The 16,261-nt window shown below is 37.9% G+C and overlaps 1 protein-coding gene across 4 annotated transcripts in view; it reads left to right on the plus strand.

The window, feature by feature from the left end:
* The first annotated feature begins 891 nt into the window (after positions 1-891).
* Positions 892-16,261, plus strand: part of GRIA4 (glutamate receptor, ionotropic, AMPA 4) — a 532,647-nt gene continuing 517,277 nt past the window's right edge. For 2 of the 4 annotated variants that reach the window (XM_006833788.1, XM_006833786.1), the window contains exons 1-3: positions 892-1,234; positions 1,711-1,884; positions 3,066-3,224. In XM_006833788.1, coding sequence (XP_006833851.1) covers positions 1,797-1,884; positions 3,066-3,224 — 247 coding nt within the window. In that variant the 5' untranslated portion in view covers positions 892-1,234; positions 1,711-1,796. Of the gene's footprint in view, positions 1,235-1,710; positions 1,885-3,065; positions 3,225-16,261 lie in introns of those variants that run through there. The other 2 variants (XM_006833789.1, XM_006833787.1) reach the window with 2 other exon arrangements.

The raw sequence follows: 16,261 nt of genomic DNA on the forward strand, positions 1-16,261 counted from the left end.
GAGAGTTGACTAGAGTTGGGGACTTCATGTACTGTTTAGATTAGGAGGCCTCCAAACATAGAGACGGAATCACAAACCTGTCATTTACTGCCTCTACAGCCACTGCCCTTGGATGGGGTACAAAATCCACACAAGGGTAACCAGGGGAAATGGCAGTAATCCAAAAGATGGCTCTAGAGAGGAAGTGAAACATAGTCCCACAAATCTGTAGGATAATATACTTTCTTTTACCCAGCCCAAGCAACTATTTACCCCATCAATGAACTGCTTAAGATTTCCTGGGGGTAGAATGGGGGCAGAGTATCCCCGAGGCAGAGTTAAGAAGAGTCGTAGCTGAAAAGTACCCCATTTTTTCTATTAGACACTATGCCCACTGCCTCAAAGAGTGTCCTCACCTTCCCTCTCAGATCTCAACAACTGCCATTCCTGCTCACAGTACAGAGGGGAAGGATCCTCTTTAACAGACAATTGGGAAAAAATGGATTCCTTAATTACTTTCCTTACTTTATACAGTTTTTATTCCTAGTTCTACATTATGACTTTCAGTGAATGCCTTAGAGGGGTCACTCAATGTTCGTTTCTCAATCTCTTCCTTATCCTATTTATTACCCTAAACTGTGCCTGTTATTTAAAATTAACCTTTTCTTCCCTTCTCTTCCTAGGACCTTTCAACTTCTCTGGGTCTTCTCCTTCACGCCTTATCTCTCATTATCACTTCTTCTTTAGCCCTGGCCTTTTACGCTTGTCCAGAGATTGCCCCTTACCCCTTTTTTCTACTCAGTTCCCTCCTTCACCTCACCCATTCCTGTCTCAGGTTCTCCAGATTCCACAGCTGTTTGCTGGTGAGAAATCTTTGCTGCAGCGAGGACCGGAGTCCCCCGCGCGCAGCCCAGTGGTAGAGGAGGGCTAGGCTGGGAGGGAACGCGAGCAGAGGGAGGCAGTCCGTCCTCCCACCGAGCCTGCAAGGATGCGGCAGGGGGTCGGGGGCATGGGGAGGCACTAACCCCCCAGCCCCTTATCCAGGTTTGCGGACCCGGCCCGCGGGTCAATTTCCTGCCAAATACAGCTGAGGAGCAGAAGCGCCCAGAAAGCGAAGAGAGGGGCACTCGGGGTGCCCAACCTCGAAATCCGTCCCTCTGCGAATCCGGGAAGAGAGCAGGGACTCAGTGAGTGGTGAGAAGCAAAACCTACCTCCAGACTAGATCTGGAGGTTCAGAAAGACTGAGGCGCTCTGGTGAGCACCCAAGGGTGAAGTCTTTGGGGCTGTAAGCCAGGGGCGTACGGTGACAGGGTGCGCTCCGGAAGGAAGCGCGAGATGGGCAGCGGAGCGCAGAGCTGGTGTAGGCTGGTGGGGGGGAATGTCTGCGGGTGCGAGCCAGGGAGCGCGTGTGGCGGCCGCGGCGCCAGTGTTTGTGTGTATGTGAGGAAGCGAGGGGCGAGCGCGAGTGCGAGTGAGGCACAGAAAGAGCGCATGTCTCATCTCTGTGAGCAGCCACTAGACGTTCTACCACCATCTTTTGCATGTGTAACATTTGCTGCCGGACAGAAAACCTCTCCCAGGGCTATGGAGACTGCGGGAAAAATCTGGCAGCTCACGATGGGTTGTTAAAGACAACTAGTCATAATCATAAAACCATCCAAACCTTTCCTTTTTTTCTTCTTCATCTTTTTTTTTTTTTTTTTTTTTTTTTTTTTTTTTTTTAATTTTAGCGCCATCGTCTTCAATGCCTCTGTGAGCAGCCTTTTGGAAGAGTGTGAGAGAAAGAGAGTGCGCTCCAGGGAGAGGAGAAAAGAAGATGAGGATTATTTGCAGACAGATTGTCTTGTTATTTTCTGGCTTTTGGGGACTCGCCATGGGAGCCTTTCCGAGCAGCGTGCAAATAGGTAAGTTCTACTCCGGTGGGGTGTGCATGTGGCTGGCTGTAGATTTCTAAAAGTGAGTTAAATGAGTTGCTGATAAGCAATTCCAGGAAACCTTGGGCTTCTTGTCCTCTCTTCTTCCCTCTCCTTCCCTTTTTGAAAAGACTGCCTCTTTCCTGCAGGTTCAATAGAAATCTACACAGGTCTGCCTACCCATCCATCCTAGGGCCCTTAACCTCATTATCTTCTCTGGCTCAAGTCCCTTAAGTAGGATTAGAACAAGTTGGGGGTCCTGAGGGTGCGGATTCTCTGTGGGGTTTGATTCCACTTCATGAAATATAGATTTACATCCTTTTCTCTAGAGTATGAAGGTTGCCTAGTTTGTGGGTGGGTGGCTGGGTTGGTGTCACTTCTTCCCATGTTGGACGCTGCAGCTTTGTCGCTATTACAGAAAGACACTGGGCAAAAAAGCATTTCCACCCGCAGCCCCCGCCTCTTTTTGCCATCGATTAACTGATTCCAAAGTTAGAATCCCCTTTCTTGAAACCTCTCTTCTTTAATTTTGTCTTCTTCTTGAGGATTTTCCCTGCATCTCGACTCTATTTCTAGGGACCCTCTCCATCCTTGGCTTCTTTTGCTATTCTCCCCTCCTGTGTTTTAATGGGACGCAGCTATTGAATTTCTTCCAGCTAAATCCTGCTTCAACGCTGCATCATTTCTAGTGGACTGTGCACAAAACGGAGCTAATTAGGCTGAGTCCACGAGCAGCAGGAAAACAAAGTTAATTTCTCCTTTCTGATTTCCCTTTCCCTGTGTGTCACTACATCTCTGCATTTCTGTATTTTAATGCAAATCCTCTTTTTCTTTCATCTGCTTGCCTCTAAGAGAAATGCCCTTAGGAAGCTAATGTAGCAGGGAGCTTGGTGTCATAGGGAGGGCAAGAGAGAGAAAGGAAAACACACTAAATGGTCTCAGAGGTCATTGTGATCCTGACGAATTGGGACAGGAAAAAGCTGAGCTGTCCTAAAGACTAAAATACTAAGCATGCACCTTCGGGACAAAGGACAGTCTCCCAAGATGTGTCAGAACAGTTCCTTTTGCTTATGCTTGTGCTTGTGAACATCAGTAGACTTGACAGTGCTTGGGGAGGGTGTAATATTTAACAGAGGAAACATTGAATGTGCTTTTCCTGCTGTTTTTAATAGGTGGTCTCTTCATCCGAAACACAGATCAGGAATACACTGCTTTTCGATTAGCAATTTTTCTTCATAACACCAGTCCCAATGCGTCGGAAGCTCCTTTTAATTTGGTACCTCACGTGGACAACATTGAGACAGCCAACAGTTTTGCTGTAACAAATGCCTGTAAGTAAAACAGAACAAGTTATGGATAAATTAGAAGAGAATGATGATGAGACAATAGCGTTCACTTCGTTATTGTTGTTGTTGTTCTGTTAATTTTTAAAGAAAGAAATTCAAGACTTTCACAGATGCCTAATGCATGAGTAAATCAGAGTTAAAAGCAAGGTTTAGACTTGGGGGATAATCAGGTGGCTTTTCCTGTTTTTCTTATCTGGATAATACACATGAATCTCTGAATATTTCATTGGATCTCTATTACATAAATGTCAATTTAGTGAGCATTTTACACAGTCGAGTTTCTTCTTTTTAAAATTTATCCCTTTGGTTTTTGTTTTTCATTTGAGCAAATATATGCCTGGCTTTAAAGGAGTCACATGCTCTTTTGCACTGGTGAAGGCCATGGATGGTTTGCTAAAAGTAAGAGATGGAAGCAGTGATGTGTGGGGTATATATTTGAGTCGGTTGGTTAATGATCTGGTGATGTCATTGGAGGCTGTCCTGCTCTTATATTCTTGGTTGTAAATGTCTGTTACTATCACACTATGCATATATCCTGTAGCTATAACTCCATGAATCCTTACCTTGGTGGCAAATCACATTAGTCTCTGATCCACCTGAATTCACAAACCAACATGATGGAACTATTATTCTACTCAGTGGAATTAAATGTGTGACCTCACCTAACGCTGTCATGAAACAGTTGCTTAGTACTCCCCTCCAAAACATTTTGTAACTTAATATTAAAAAACAACAACATTAATTTAAAACAATCTAAAATATGATGAGTCCATATAATATTAGTGTTACATTTTTACTCTTAAAGGAAGTATCAATTATCTCCTCAGTTTTACATGCTAATTTATCACTGTTCAAAATTATATGTTAAGATAGTGATTACTGGTTATGTAAGACATATAGGAGTTGTTTCTCTATAAATTTTGCATGTTTTCATAGCAGTAATATAATGTTCAATTACAGAGCATTTGTATCATGATATCAACTATGATATCAAACTTGATATTGTTTAATTTAAACCTTTTTCTCAAAGAAAATGTACTAAACAAAGAAATAATAGAATCTAAAAATGGAAAGTTTTAAGTATTTGAAGGATGTCTGTTTAATTAACTTAATTATTTTAATCAATGTTTTACTCAGAACAGCAGTATGAGTTAGAATAGATGAAAGGCACTGTTTTATTTTGTTTTGTTTTCATCAATATTTATTTGCCATTAGTTCATCTAACTAATGACATAACTTCCTTAATTTTTGGTTTCTTTTTAACTAGGACTTTATTCTAGAACTTAGATTAATAAGGAGTTTGAATGAAGCATTTGACATTTTTGTAAATTGACATAACAGTGTCATTTTGCAGAAATACGATAACTTTCTGAGTACTACTAATCAATTACACTATTTGTTATCGTCAGGTATATAGGATACATATACAGCAATGCAAATACGGCAAAGTAAGAGGGAGTTATTTTTCAAGCAGAAATACATATAAATTAGAGCTAGGCCTGTGAGTGGTCATTTTTACAGATTCATAATTATATTTTGGGTGCTAAGCTCTAAAAAGGATGTGGTGGCAATATATCATACAGTTATAGGTATGAGGAATTATCTCTAATACATGATTTTTGTTTAAGTGTTTTTCTTATGCATCTTCTAGCATTCTATCAACACAGTGCCAGCTGTAAAAATAACCCATGATCCAAATATATGGGAAAGAACTTTGCCAATATCAAATGACTTTTTAAATATTACTATATGCAGTAATTTTGAGAGATTTTCTCAAATGTGACAGAAATCTAAGTGGATTTTTGTTTTTGTTTTGTTTTAAAATTTTACGTTCTTAAGTACTCTAAACTTTGTATGTTGACTACCAGATACACACATTATAAAATGGTAGTACTTTCATCTTCCACATCATTTTTCAACCCAATTTGGGATAATTTTAACTAGTATTATTTTCTTTAAGTGATGAAAATATTATATAAAATAGACTTTTACTTTTAAAGCACCTGTAAATATAAGAAGCTGCATACAGAATTCAAGTCGAAAAAAATGAAGTGTACAACGTCTAAGTGTGCTATGCTTTCACATATTAGGATTGAGAAAATTGAAACAACGTAAGGTTTACATCTTTTCTTTAATTCAAGCATAACAGTGTTAGTAACCAAATTTTTTCATAATTATGAATAATTGATTTTATGTAGGTGTTTATAGATTTTTTTAAATGTGAATTATAAATTAAGGGGGAAAATAAGAAAGCATTTTCCAATGAAGAAAAGAGCTTTAGAGACCTTTCTGAGTGTGAAAAATGAGTGTGCTGAATGTCCTTAACGCGAATCTAAGCAAGATTTTGGAAAAATCCATTTTCAGAGTGTGACTCAGGTGATTGGTGTTTGTTGAATGGACTGATGAAGAACATATGCACATGTGATTTTCTAGTCTAATTAAAGGTGGAATGTAACCAGTGAGTATAAGGCAACCTCTATGACTTTATGTACAAAAGAATAAGGATAGATCTTGAAATTTAGTATTCTGGGAGATGAACATGGAATTCATTTCTCATAATGACACAGAATGGATTTTTTTAATTGTTCGTGTTGGATTAAATTTAAAGATATAAAATGTGGCTGGTCAGGTTTATTTAGTTTTGATTTCCCTACAGTGGTTACTTGTAAGACTGCAGAACCTAGTCTATCTGTGTATAAGGGTCATGAAACAAGATATGTTTAATGATATTATAGACCGTTTACTCAAAGACAAGAATGGCAGATTATAAAACAAAGAGTTTTGGCATGCTGTGGACAGACATGATTTAATTCTGTTTTTTCTGCCTCAGAATTAATTTGATAGTCTAAGACTACTTCAGAGATCTAAGATATTCTATGTATAAAGTTGCCATACTATTTAAGTCTGAACCTGGTTAATTTAAACTTAATTTGATAATTTACCACTTTGGGCCTAAATCCAAAGTTCATAAGAGAGAAGTATATTTCATACAGCTTTATTTTTCTTTTAGTGATTCTTGTGTTTAAACTTAAATGAAAATAAATATATTCCTTTTGAAAAATTTTCACATTTTTAGAAAAAAACCCACTGAAATGATAATAAATGCTGATGATATAAAACTGATCTGTGCCAATAGCAACAATAACAAAAATAGATGTAATCAGTAGCCTGTTGATTCAGATTTCAAATTTTATTAAAAGTAAACATTTCTTTTTTGTGTTCTATTCAAAGTATAAACAATAACAATAGCATATTTTAAAAATATACTCAATATGGACAATTCTATTTTATTCGACATCATATAACTATTTTAGGTACCAAAATAGCTATCTTTGCACACAAATATGTTCATTAAATTGGATATATCCTTGCAAAATATTTAGAACAACTTAAAGAAAGACTGTCTTCTTATATTCTTGAAATAGTTAATGAGTAGAAATATTTTTGTATAGAGGATTATTTTTGCTAAATTTGGCCAGGAGTGACAGCCAAAATACTAAACTAGTCTGTCACTGAGTTTTCTGAAAGACAGAAATTATTTGAAACTTTACTATTATTATTTTAATCCAACTATTTAAAAAATTCTACAAAAGATTTTGGCCTTTATCAAGTCAGTTTCTATACAATACGAGGCTTCAAAAACTTTGTGGAAAATTTCCACTATCTTTTCACTTCGTTTCCCATGAACTATTTTAAGCCACCTCATATAATCCACAATATTCATTTCCGAGATGGCTCTTTTCAATTTCAATTGGAACTGACACAATGGCAGTGGGTTTGGTTTGGGCTTTTTAGGTCTGTGATAAAACACCTCTGGTGGTACAGTGGTTATAGTTTTCAGTAGCTAACCAAAAAGCTGGCACGTTGAATCTCCCATACACTCTGCAGAAGAATTATGTGGCAGTCTAGTTCTATAAAGATTTAAACCCTTGGAAACTGTGTGGGGGTATTTCTACTCTGTCCTGTAGGATCTCTATAAATTGGGCTGATGACAATGTGTTTGGGCGGAGGGGGGGAGTTATAGATCTGATATATCAGTTTTGAACATGCTAGCATAAAATGGATGGGCTGACCTGCAGTAGCATTAGTAAAGATCTGTTAGAATTAAATGCTTTTGACTTTTGCTTATTTTTAGGAAAATGAGTGACTTGACTTTACTATACGTGTCAGCAGGTTTCCTTATCTTGAATTAAAAGAAAGATTCAATGCTAATTTGAAATAAATCTTTATAATAACTTTTTCCCCTTTTCCTTAATTTTCCATTGTGAGATTAATGACAAAGATATGGCAGGCATTCCTATGGCTTGTCCCTTTTTGTTAAATTTCATAGTGTTATAGGATTAAATTTTCATAAAACTGTAACTCCTTTCATTTCATGTTGGTTCTTCCAAGTGTCGCTTATTCCTACAAAAGAAAAAAATTTATTTGTTGGCATTGGGAAATGTGCATATCTTTTATTACAGTGTAATATTATTGCTCAGGATCTTAAAATGAAGAATGGATATAATATACTTTACATTATGACATTTTTCTTTTTTTTTTTTAAGTTGCTGTTGTCAAATGTGGAGTCCTGGTATGGCACTGTGGGATAATGCACTGGACTGCAAAGTTGGTTTGAACCACAAGGTCTGTGGTTCAAACTTACCAGCTGCTCCTAGGAAACTCTATTCAGGGTCACTAGGAGTTGGGAATGACTTGAAGGCACTTAACAACAGGAACAACGAATTGTAAAATACTCCATGTGTATCAGAGTTTAACTATAAGCCATAGATATTTCAATGGGTAAATTTTTAGAAATAGATCTCAGGCATTTCTTCAGAGGAACCTCTGGGTGAACTCATTTATGATAATTTGTTGTTGTTGTTGTTAAGTGCCGTCGAGTCGGTTCCGACCCATAGCGACCCTGTACAGGGTTTCCAAGGGTGTAAATCTTTACGGGAGTAGAAAACCTCATCTTTCTCCCGCGGAGCGGCTGGTAGTTTCGAACCGCTGACCTTAAGGTTCGCAGCCCGATTCGTAACCACTACGCTACCAGAGCTCCTTCATTTATGATAATACATAATCTTAAACAGCTTCAATATACATAATTTCATGTGACCTCAATCTGTGAGACAATCTGAAAAGAGTTATTGTTTTGTAGTTAGGCTAGTTTGGTCTCAAAGGAATCCCTTAACTTGCCAAATCTGTGTAGCTAATAAACTATAGAGCCGTATCAGGAGGCTATAAGGATGTGAAAAACATGCATTTAAATTGAGTTTACTCATATTAAGAAAAAAATGGTAATTTATCTATTTTTGGAATTGAAATGTTTTAAATAAAATACAGCAAGATGTTTCTGGACATCTTTCATACGACAGTGAGTGGTATAGCAAAGTCTAAAGCCATGTTATGTAATAAATTCACCTTTCATTGCATTGTTGTTGTTGTTAAGTGTTGTCGAGTTGATTCCAACTCATAGCGACCCTGTATAGGGTTTCTGAGGAGCAACTGGTGAGCTTGAACCACCAACCGTTGCAGTTCAGTGCGTTAACCCACAGTGCCACACCAGGAATCCATTGCATTAGGTGATAGATTTATCATATTTATTCATTAAGTGTATTTATCAGGAGTAACTGTAATCAAGACATTGTGCCAGAAACTTCAGATAGAAATTTTTATCAGAGTAGTTACTGCCCTCGAGGAGCCAATAAATAGTTCAGTGGAAAAGACAAGCAAATCAATTATTAGATCCCTGTGTGGCACAAAAATGTGTGCTAAGCTGCTAACCTAAACCTTATGTATACCCAGCAGTACCTTGGAAGAAAAGACCTGAGGACCTGCTTCCATTAAGAAAACCCAGTGGAGCAGTTCTATTCTGTAACACACAAAGTTGCCATGAGCCAGAATGGACTGGATGACAACTAACAATAGTAATCCCACCACAGCAAGATTCAGTTCTGTGTGAGAGAAACAGAGCTGTGATAGAGATAATAATAATGGGAAGGAAAAATTACACCATCTCTGACATGGCTTCCTAAGAGAGATATTATCTGATTTGCATGTTAAGGCTTTAGTTTGTTGCTGAGTGCTGTCAAGTCGATTTGACCTATAGCAACCTTTATAGGGTTTCCGAGGAGCAGCTGGCTGTGCAAACTGACTTTGTAGTTCAGTGCATTAACCCACAGCACCACATCAGGACTAGTTTAGACATCTGATAAGAGGAAATAAGTAAAGCCTCCTAGCCAAAGAGTAAATACCTGAAAAGACACCAAGGTCTGGGAGAACCAGGTGTGTTTGAGCAAATGAATATGGTTTCGTTTGGCTGTAGTATTTATCAAGAAGGAAGGGAGAACTAAGGAGTGAAGTTCTACAAATCCATGAAGGATCATCTTTTAACCATTATAAGGAAACTCTTCTAAGTAAGAAAGGGATTCCATTTATGATTTATACACAATGACAATGTGATCAAACTTTGACTTTATAAGGAACAGGCTGGGTGCAAGGGGAAGAATACATTGGAAGGGAACAAAAGAGGATGAAAAACACTAGATAATTAAATCTTGGAGTGTTATACTGTAGAATGATAAATGCATAACTAAAAGAAGCATTAAGGAGTTCTGGTAGCATAGTGGTTACGAATCAGGCTGCCAACCTTAAGGTTAGCAGTTTGAAACTACCAGCTGTTCCATGGGAGAAAGATGAGGCTTTCTGCTCCTGTAAAGATTTACAGCCTCAGAAACCCTTTGTAGGGTCACAATGAGTTGGAACAGACTCCACAGCATGTAATCACCACCAAAAGAAATATAGAAGGGAGGAAAAAATTGTACATATTCAAAAATATGAAGCAAGTAATCTTGACAGAACTTAGATGAGGCGTTCTGCTCCCATAAAGATTTATAGCCTCGGAAACCCTGTACAGGGTCGCTATGAGTCAGAACCGACTCCACGGCTCACAACAACAATTGGATGTCTGTGTTGAAGGGTGGGAAAGGAGAGTGGTTAATAATCAAAAATTATTTACCCAACTTAGGACCCAGGAAAATGATTAGGTAGGCATCTCAACAACTAATAGGATATAAGAGAAGGGGCAGATTTCAGTGGTGGAGACATGAATTTAACATAAATATATTTGATTTTGAAGTGTTGAAGAGACATGTGAATATCTAGGCAGTGCAGTGGCTCTGTTGGATAAGCATTGGACTGATAATCACAAGGTCAATGGTGGTTTGAGCCTACCAACTACACTGAGGGAGAAAGATGAAGCTTTCTGATCCCACAAAGATGCACGGCTTTGGAAGTCCTATACAGGGAGAATTGACTCAATATCAATTAACAGCCACAAGATACATTCAAATGCAGATATGAAGGAGATAGTTGGACAGGTGTATCTGGAGCTCTTATGCTCAGTCTGAGCTGAAAGTAGTTATTTGGTGTTGGTTGTAGCCATGAAAGTAGATGAGGTCACCCAAAAAGTATACGGACAGTGAAAGGACGGCAGAGAACAAAACGCAGAAAGTGCTAGGAAGGGGACAAACAAAGAGACAAATGGAAAATGGGTCAGAGAGTTCAGAGGAAAATGAAGCAAGAGTAATTTCTCAAGAGTTAAGAGATGGAGAGAATTTCAAGTAAATAGTGATCTAACTTATCCAAGATTTAGAGTTGCAAGAATGAATTGCAAGGATAATTTTAATACCTTTGACATCACCTTTTCTTCTTTTCAGAGTGTTCTTCAGCATTTTGGCCTGAAAGACAAAAATAAAATAAAATAAAACAGTCTTTGTTAACCTACACATTGTTGTTGTTCAGTGCTATTGAGTCTGTTCTGACTCAGTGATACTGTATAGGGTTTTCAAGAGCAAAGATGCCACCTTGAGGACTAAGGTGCCCCTGACCCAAGCCATGGTATTTTCAATAACCTCATATGCATGTGAAAGGTGGACAGTGGATAAGGAAGACTGTAGAAGAATTGATGCATTTATGTTACGGTGTTGGAGGAGAATATTGAAAGTACCATGGATTGCCAAAATAACCAATAGATCTGTGTTGGAAAAAGTGCAGCCATAGTGCTCCTTAGAGGCCAGGATGGCCAAACTTCATCTCTCATACATTTGACATATTGTCAGGAGGGACCAGTCACTGGAGAAGGATATCATGTTTGGTAAGGTGGAGGATCAAAGAAAAAGAGGAAGACCCCCAGTGAGATGGATTGGCAAAGTGGTAGCATCAATAGGCTCAAGTGTGGCAACAGTTGTGAGGTTAGCCCGGAGGACTAGGCAGTGTTTCGTTCTGTTGTGCATAGGTTTGCTATGAATAGGTACCGACTCGATGGCACCACCACCAACAACAACAACAAGGAGCAGTTGGTCAGTCTGAACTGCCACCCTTGTACAGTGCTACACTTATTGTTGTTGTGTGCCATGGAGTCAGTTCCAACTCATAGTGACCCTGTACAAGGTTTCCAAGGCTGTAAATCTTTACAGGAGCAGAAAGCCTCATCTTTCTCCCGTGGAACAGCTGGTAGTTTCGAACTGCTGACCTTGCAGTTTGCAGTCCGATTCGTAACCACTACACTACCAGAGCTCCTCAGTGCCACACTAGAACTCCATTAACCACACAGTAAAATTGTTGTGTATATTGCCCTAAAATAGTATTAACTTTATTTATAGGTAAGGAGAGATAGGAATTGTCCTGAGTCAGAATTGATTTCTTAGGCACTGATTTCATTTTGGTTTTAGGGAGAGAGAATCTTATCTGGACCTTTGGTCTGAATTTGCATCCTGATAGTGGATAAATTACTTTACACTTCTGAGCTTTGATTTTTGTTTGCTTCAACTGTTAACGTGAGGAAATAACATCTACCATGTGTAAATTTTATAACTTCTAGAAAAATGTCTGGGAAACATTTGACATATAGTTAGAATTTGATCCATTTCATCTTTATTACATTTTCTATGACATATAAAGCATTTATTCTGAGCCATTAATATCATTTCTAGAGTTATTTATATTTTTAAAAGACAACTTCTATGTTTTGAATAAGTAATTTCTGTTGGTATTTCATAGAAAATCTCACTAAATCATTCATTTCAATTTATGTACAGAGTCTAAATCTGCATTTATCAAAATTATTTCTAAGTCTGAAGAGTGGGTAACTTTCTTGGATCTATGAACCATTAAGAGAAGTTTGGTTCATAAATTATAAAACAGATTAATTCTCCTAATTATTTACAAAATGTGTTTGTGTTTGTATATGTGCTCAAAGAGACAATCTAAACTTTTAAACAATTTATCACAAAATTCCACTCACAAAAACAAAATAAATCAAAACAAACAAAAGAGCATGTGACAGAGCCCCCAGTACCACCAGGTGTCTTCCATTACATTCTGTTTCATGAACTATTAGAGGAGAACTAAACTCCATAGGATTTTCAATTGCTGATTTTTCAGAACTAGATCACCAGGACTAATATGCTAAAAAAAACCTCCAGTTTTTCAGAACTACATCACCAGGCCTGTATGCTGAAATACCTCCAATTTTTCAGCATACAGTCCAAGCCTGAGTGCATTACCATTTGCATATTCTTAGCTTCCTCATTTGAGAAACATTACAGGATTGTGTCTTGGTAATCAGATTTTGTTTTGTTTTCATAAAATCCTTCTCCACTAGCTTCTTCCCTGGTGTAGAGAATGATTTTTGTATATTGGTTTGAAAAATCCTTGGGTTGGCCCTCTGCCTTTTAACACACACACACACACACACACACACACACACACACACACCACACCCCCAATTGCCATCGAGTCATATCCCACCATACAGCACAGAGTGGAACTGCTCCGAAGGGCTTCTGAGACTGTAAATCTTTACAAGAGCAGACAATCTCATCTTTCTCTCGTGGAGCGATTGGTGGGTTTGAGCCACAACCTCGCCTTTTGAACTGTTGTCTTATTATTTTATTCATTCTCTTCATAGCATCAGTTGTAAATATTCTGCAGCACCTTCCTCCACTTTTATCACTAGCTACCTTTTCCCCCAACACCACCACTCCAGAAATGCTGCTCATGAAGGTCATCACTGACTTACAAATTAATAAATCCAATTATTGCTCTTTACTCCCCATTGCTCTGAATAGTTTGCCGGATTTGACATTGCTGGCATCTCCCTGTGCCTTCAAACTCATTCCTCTTCTGAATAATACCAATAATATTAATAATAGCTATTACTGTGGAGTGCTGATTGTGTACACAGCTAATGTGCTACCTCAGTTCTGATAAAACTCCTAAGAAGTACCCATTATTAAAACAATTTTATAGGTACGATACTGAAGATTTGTTCAACTGTGAAAATTTACATAAGATACTGAAATGTGTTCTCCTTAGCAGTATACTAATTTGCCTGTCATTTGTGAGTCTACAATACCTTGGGTGTTGCAGTATCTATAAGACATTTGTCACTGGAAATAGCATTACTCGGAAACCCTATACAGGGTCGCTATGGGTCAGACCCGACTCGATGGCACTTAACAACAACAACAACAAAAGGTGACTCTTAATTCAAAGATCAAGATGTTTTTCTCAAAGGTACCTCTTTATTTTAATAACTTTCATTTTCACCAGCAAATATGTATATTTTATTTTGGACATCAGTTCTTCATATGTAATGCATAATGAAGTACAGAAATTTCATAATTCTAAGTGATGACACCCACATTACTTTGCATTGCCAAATTCATGTCATAAATACCACCATGTGTAAAAATGACTAAATTACTCTTTTAACTGTTATGCAAACAGCATTGAATGCTTCATTAGTTGGCCAGCCTACGTTCCTTTTTTATAGGAAAGTTACTTGATTTCAGAACATTCACAGCTATACAAGGTCGTTATGAGTTGGAACCAACTCTTCAGCACACAACAAAATTATTTGAAACATAATTTCCTCAGTGCTTTAATATTTGTTTAGCTATAAAGTATATTCCTGGTGTGGCACTGTGAGATAATACACTGGACTACAAGGTTAGCTTGCACTGCAAGGTCAGCAGTTCAAATTCACCAGCCACTCCTCAGAAACCCTCCACAGGGTCAATATGCGTGTAAATCAACTCGATGTCACTTAACAACAACAACAACATAAGGTATATTGATTTCAGCTTTTCTTTGACATGATTTTAGATTCCAAATTAAACAATTAGGACTGCCTTAAGGAGCATCATACTATGTTAAAAATCACTTCAGGCTTCCTAGCATCTCCACTTGACTTCAACTTAATAAAACTACTTCTGATACACGTCAGATTCCAAAGCTGTTTGAACTGCAAAGTTGGCAGTTCACATTCACCAGCTGCTGCTCAGAAACCCTACATAGGGTCGCTATGGGTTGGAACTGACTGGGCTGCACTTAATAACAATAACAACAACAAGTGCCTATTAAAGCAGGATAAATATGATGCTTTCTACTCCTGAAAAGATTTACAGCCTCGGAAACCCTACATAGGGTCGCTATGCATCTGAACTGATTCCACAGCACACCACCATTGCCTATTAAAAGGTTCAGTGTTATTTTAGAAATAAAAGATAAAAAATCTTTAGGACTTAACACCTCCTTTGACTAGTCATTACACTTGTGCAGATACACAGAACTTGAAAACACCATAAACTGGAATCAGTGTCTAATTGATTATTTTACTTGCTCAAATGCTTGTCTCAAATGAGCAATTTTTCATCATTAATTTTGAATACATCCTGTATTGGTTTTAAAAAATATTTTTAATGTAAAACTAACTTATACTTGTGAAAATTTCAAATAATGCTGAAAAAATTTTTAAATCAAAATGTTCTATGATCATTTAGGATTAATCACAGAAAATGCTGCTCTGTAAATATTTTTATGTTTTACCCAGATAGAGGGAAATAGGATACAATAAACATAAGATTGTAGTATATATATAGAAATAAAAGTATTTAATAAAAGTGATATGGCACTATCCAGTATACTCATTGCTATTTAGTCAATTCTGACTCATAGCAACCCTGGAAGACAGAGTAAAGTTTCCCCATAGGGTTTCCACGGCTGTATATCTTTATGGAAGCAGTCTGCCACATGTTTCTCCCATGGAGTGGCTGATGGGTTTAAACTGCCAACTTTTCAGTTAGTAGTCGGGTGTTTTAGCCATTATGCCACCAGGGTTCCTTTGTTGTACTATACCTATATTCTATTAATTATGTAGATCATTTATGAATAGATTTTTGTTTGTACATAAGACCTATTGTGTTTTCTTTTACTACTATATAATATTCCATTGTGTGAAGTTACTATGATCAACTTACAAAGTTCATTCTTTATCAACATTTTGGTTACTTCATTTTCTTGATTACACAGCAGCAGTAAATTCTTGTGTGTTTGTGTGAATATTCCTGCAGAATCAATTCTTAGAAGTAAAATTACCATTTCAAATGGATTATGCACACTTTTCATTTTAATTTTGTTGTTGTTAAGTGTCATTGAGTCCTTTGTGATTCCTAGTGACCCTGTATTGGACTTCAGATAGCAACTGATGGATTTGAACTGCTGACCTTGCGGTTACCAGTCCTGTGCTTATCCTACAGCACCACACCAGGGCCTTTTCATTTTAATGTTGTTGTTGTCAGGTGCCATTGCATCAGAACCGGCTCATAGCGACCCCATGCACAGCAGAACGAAACAATGTCCGATCCTGGGCCAACTTCACTATGACTGCCACACTTGACGCCATCAAGGATGCCACCTGGCCGATCCATCTCGTTGGGGGTCTTTCTCTCCTTCTCTGACCCTCCACCTTACCAAATATGACATCCTTCTCTAGTGACTGTTCCCTCCTGACAATATGTCCAAAGTATGAGAGACCAAGTTTAGCCATCTTGGCCTCCAAGGAGCAATCTGGCTGCACCTTTTCCAAAACAGATCTATTGGTTCTTTTAGCAGTCTATGGCACTTTCAGTATTCTCCTCCAACACCACAACTCAAAGGCATCAATTCTTCTACGATCTTCCTTATTCACTGCCCAG

The sequence above is a fragment of the Chrysochloris asiatica genome, unplaced genomic scaffold (assembly GCF_000296735.1).
Source record: "Chrysochloris asiatica unplaced genomic scaffold, ChrAsi1.0 scaffold00008, whole genome shotgun sequence".
NCBI classification, from domain to species: domain Eukaryota; kingdom Metazoa; phylum Chordata; class Mammalia; order Afrosoricida; family Chrysochloridae; genus Chrysochloris; species Chrysochloris asiatica.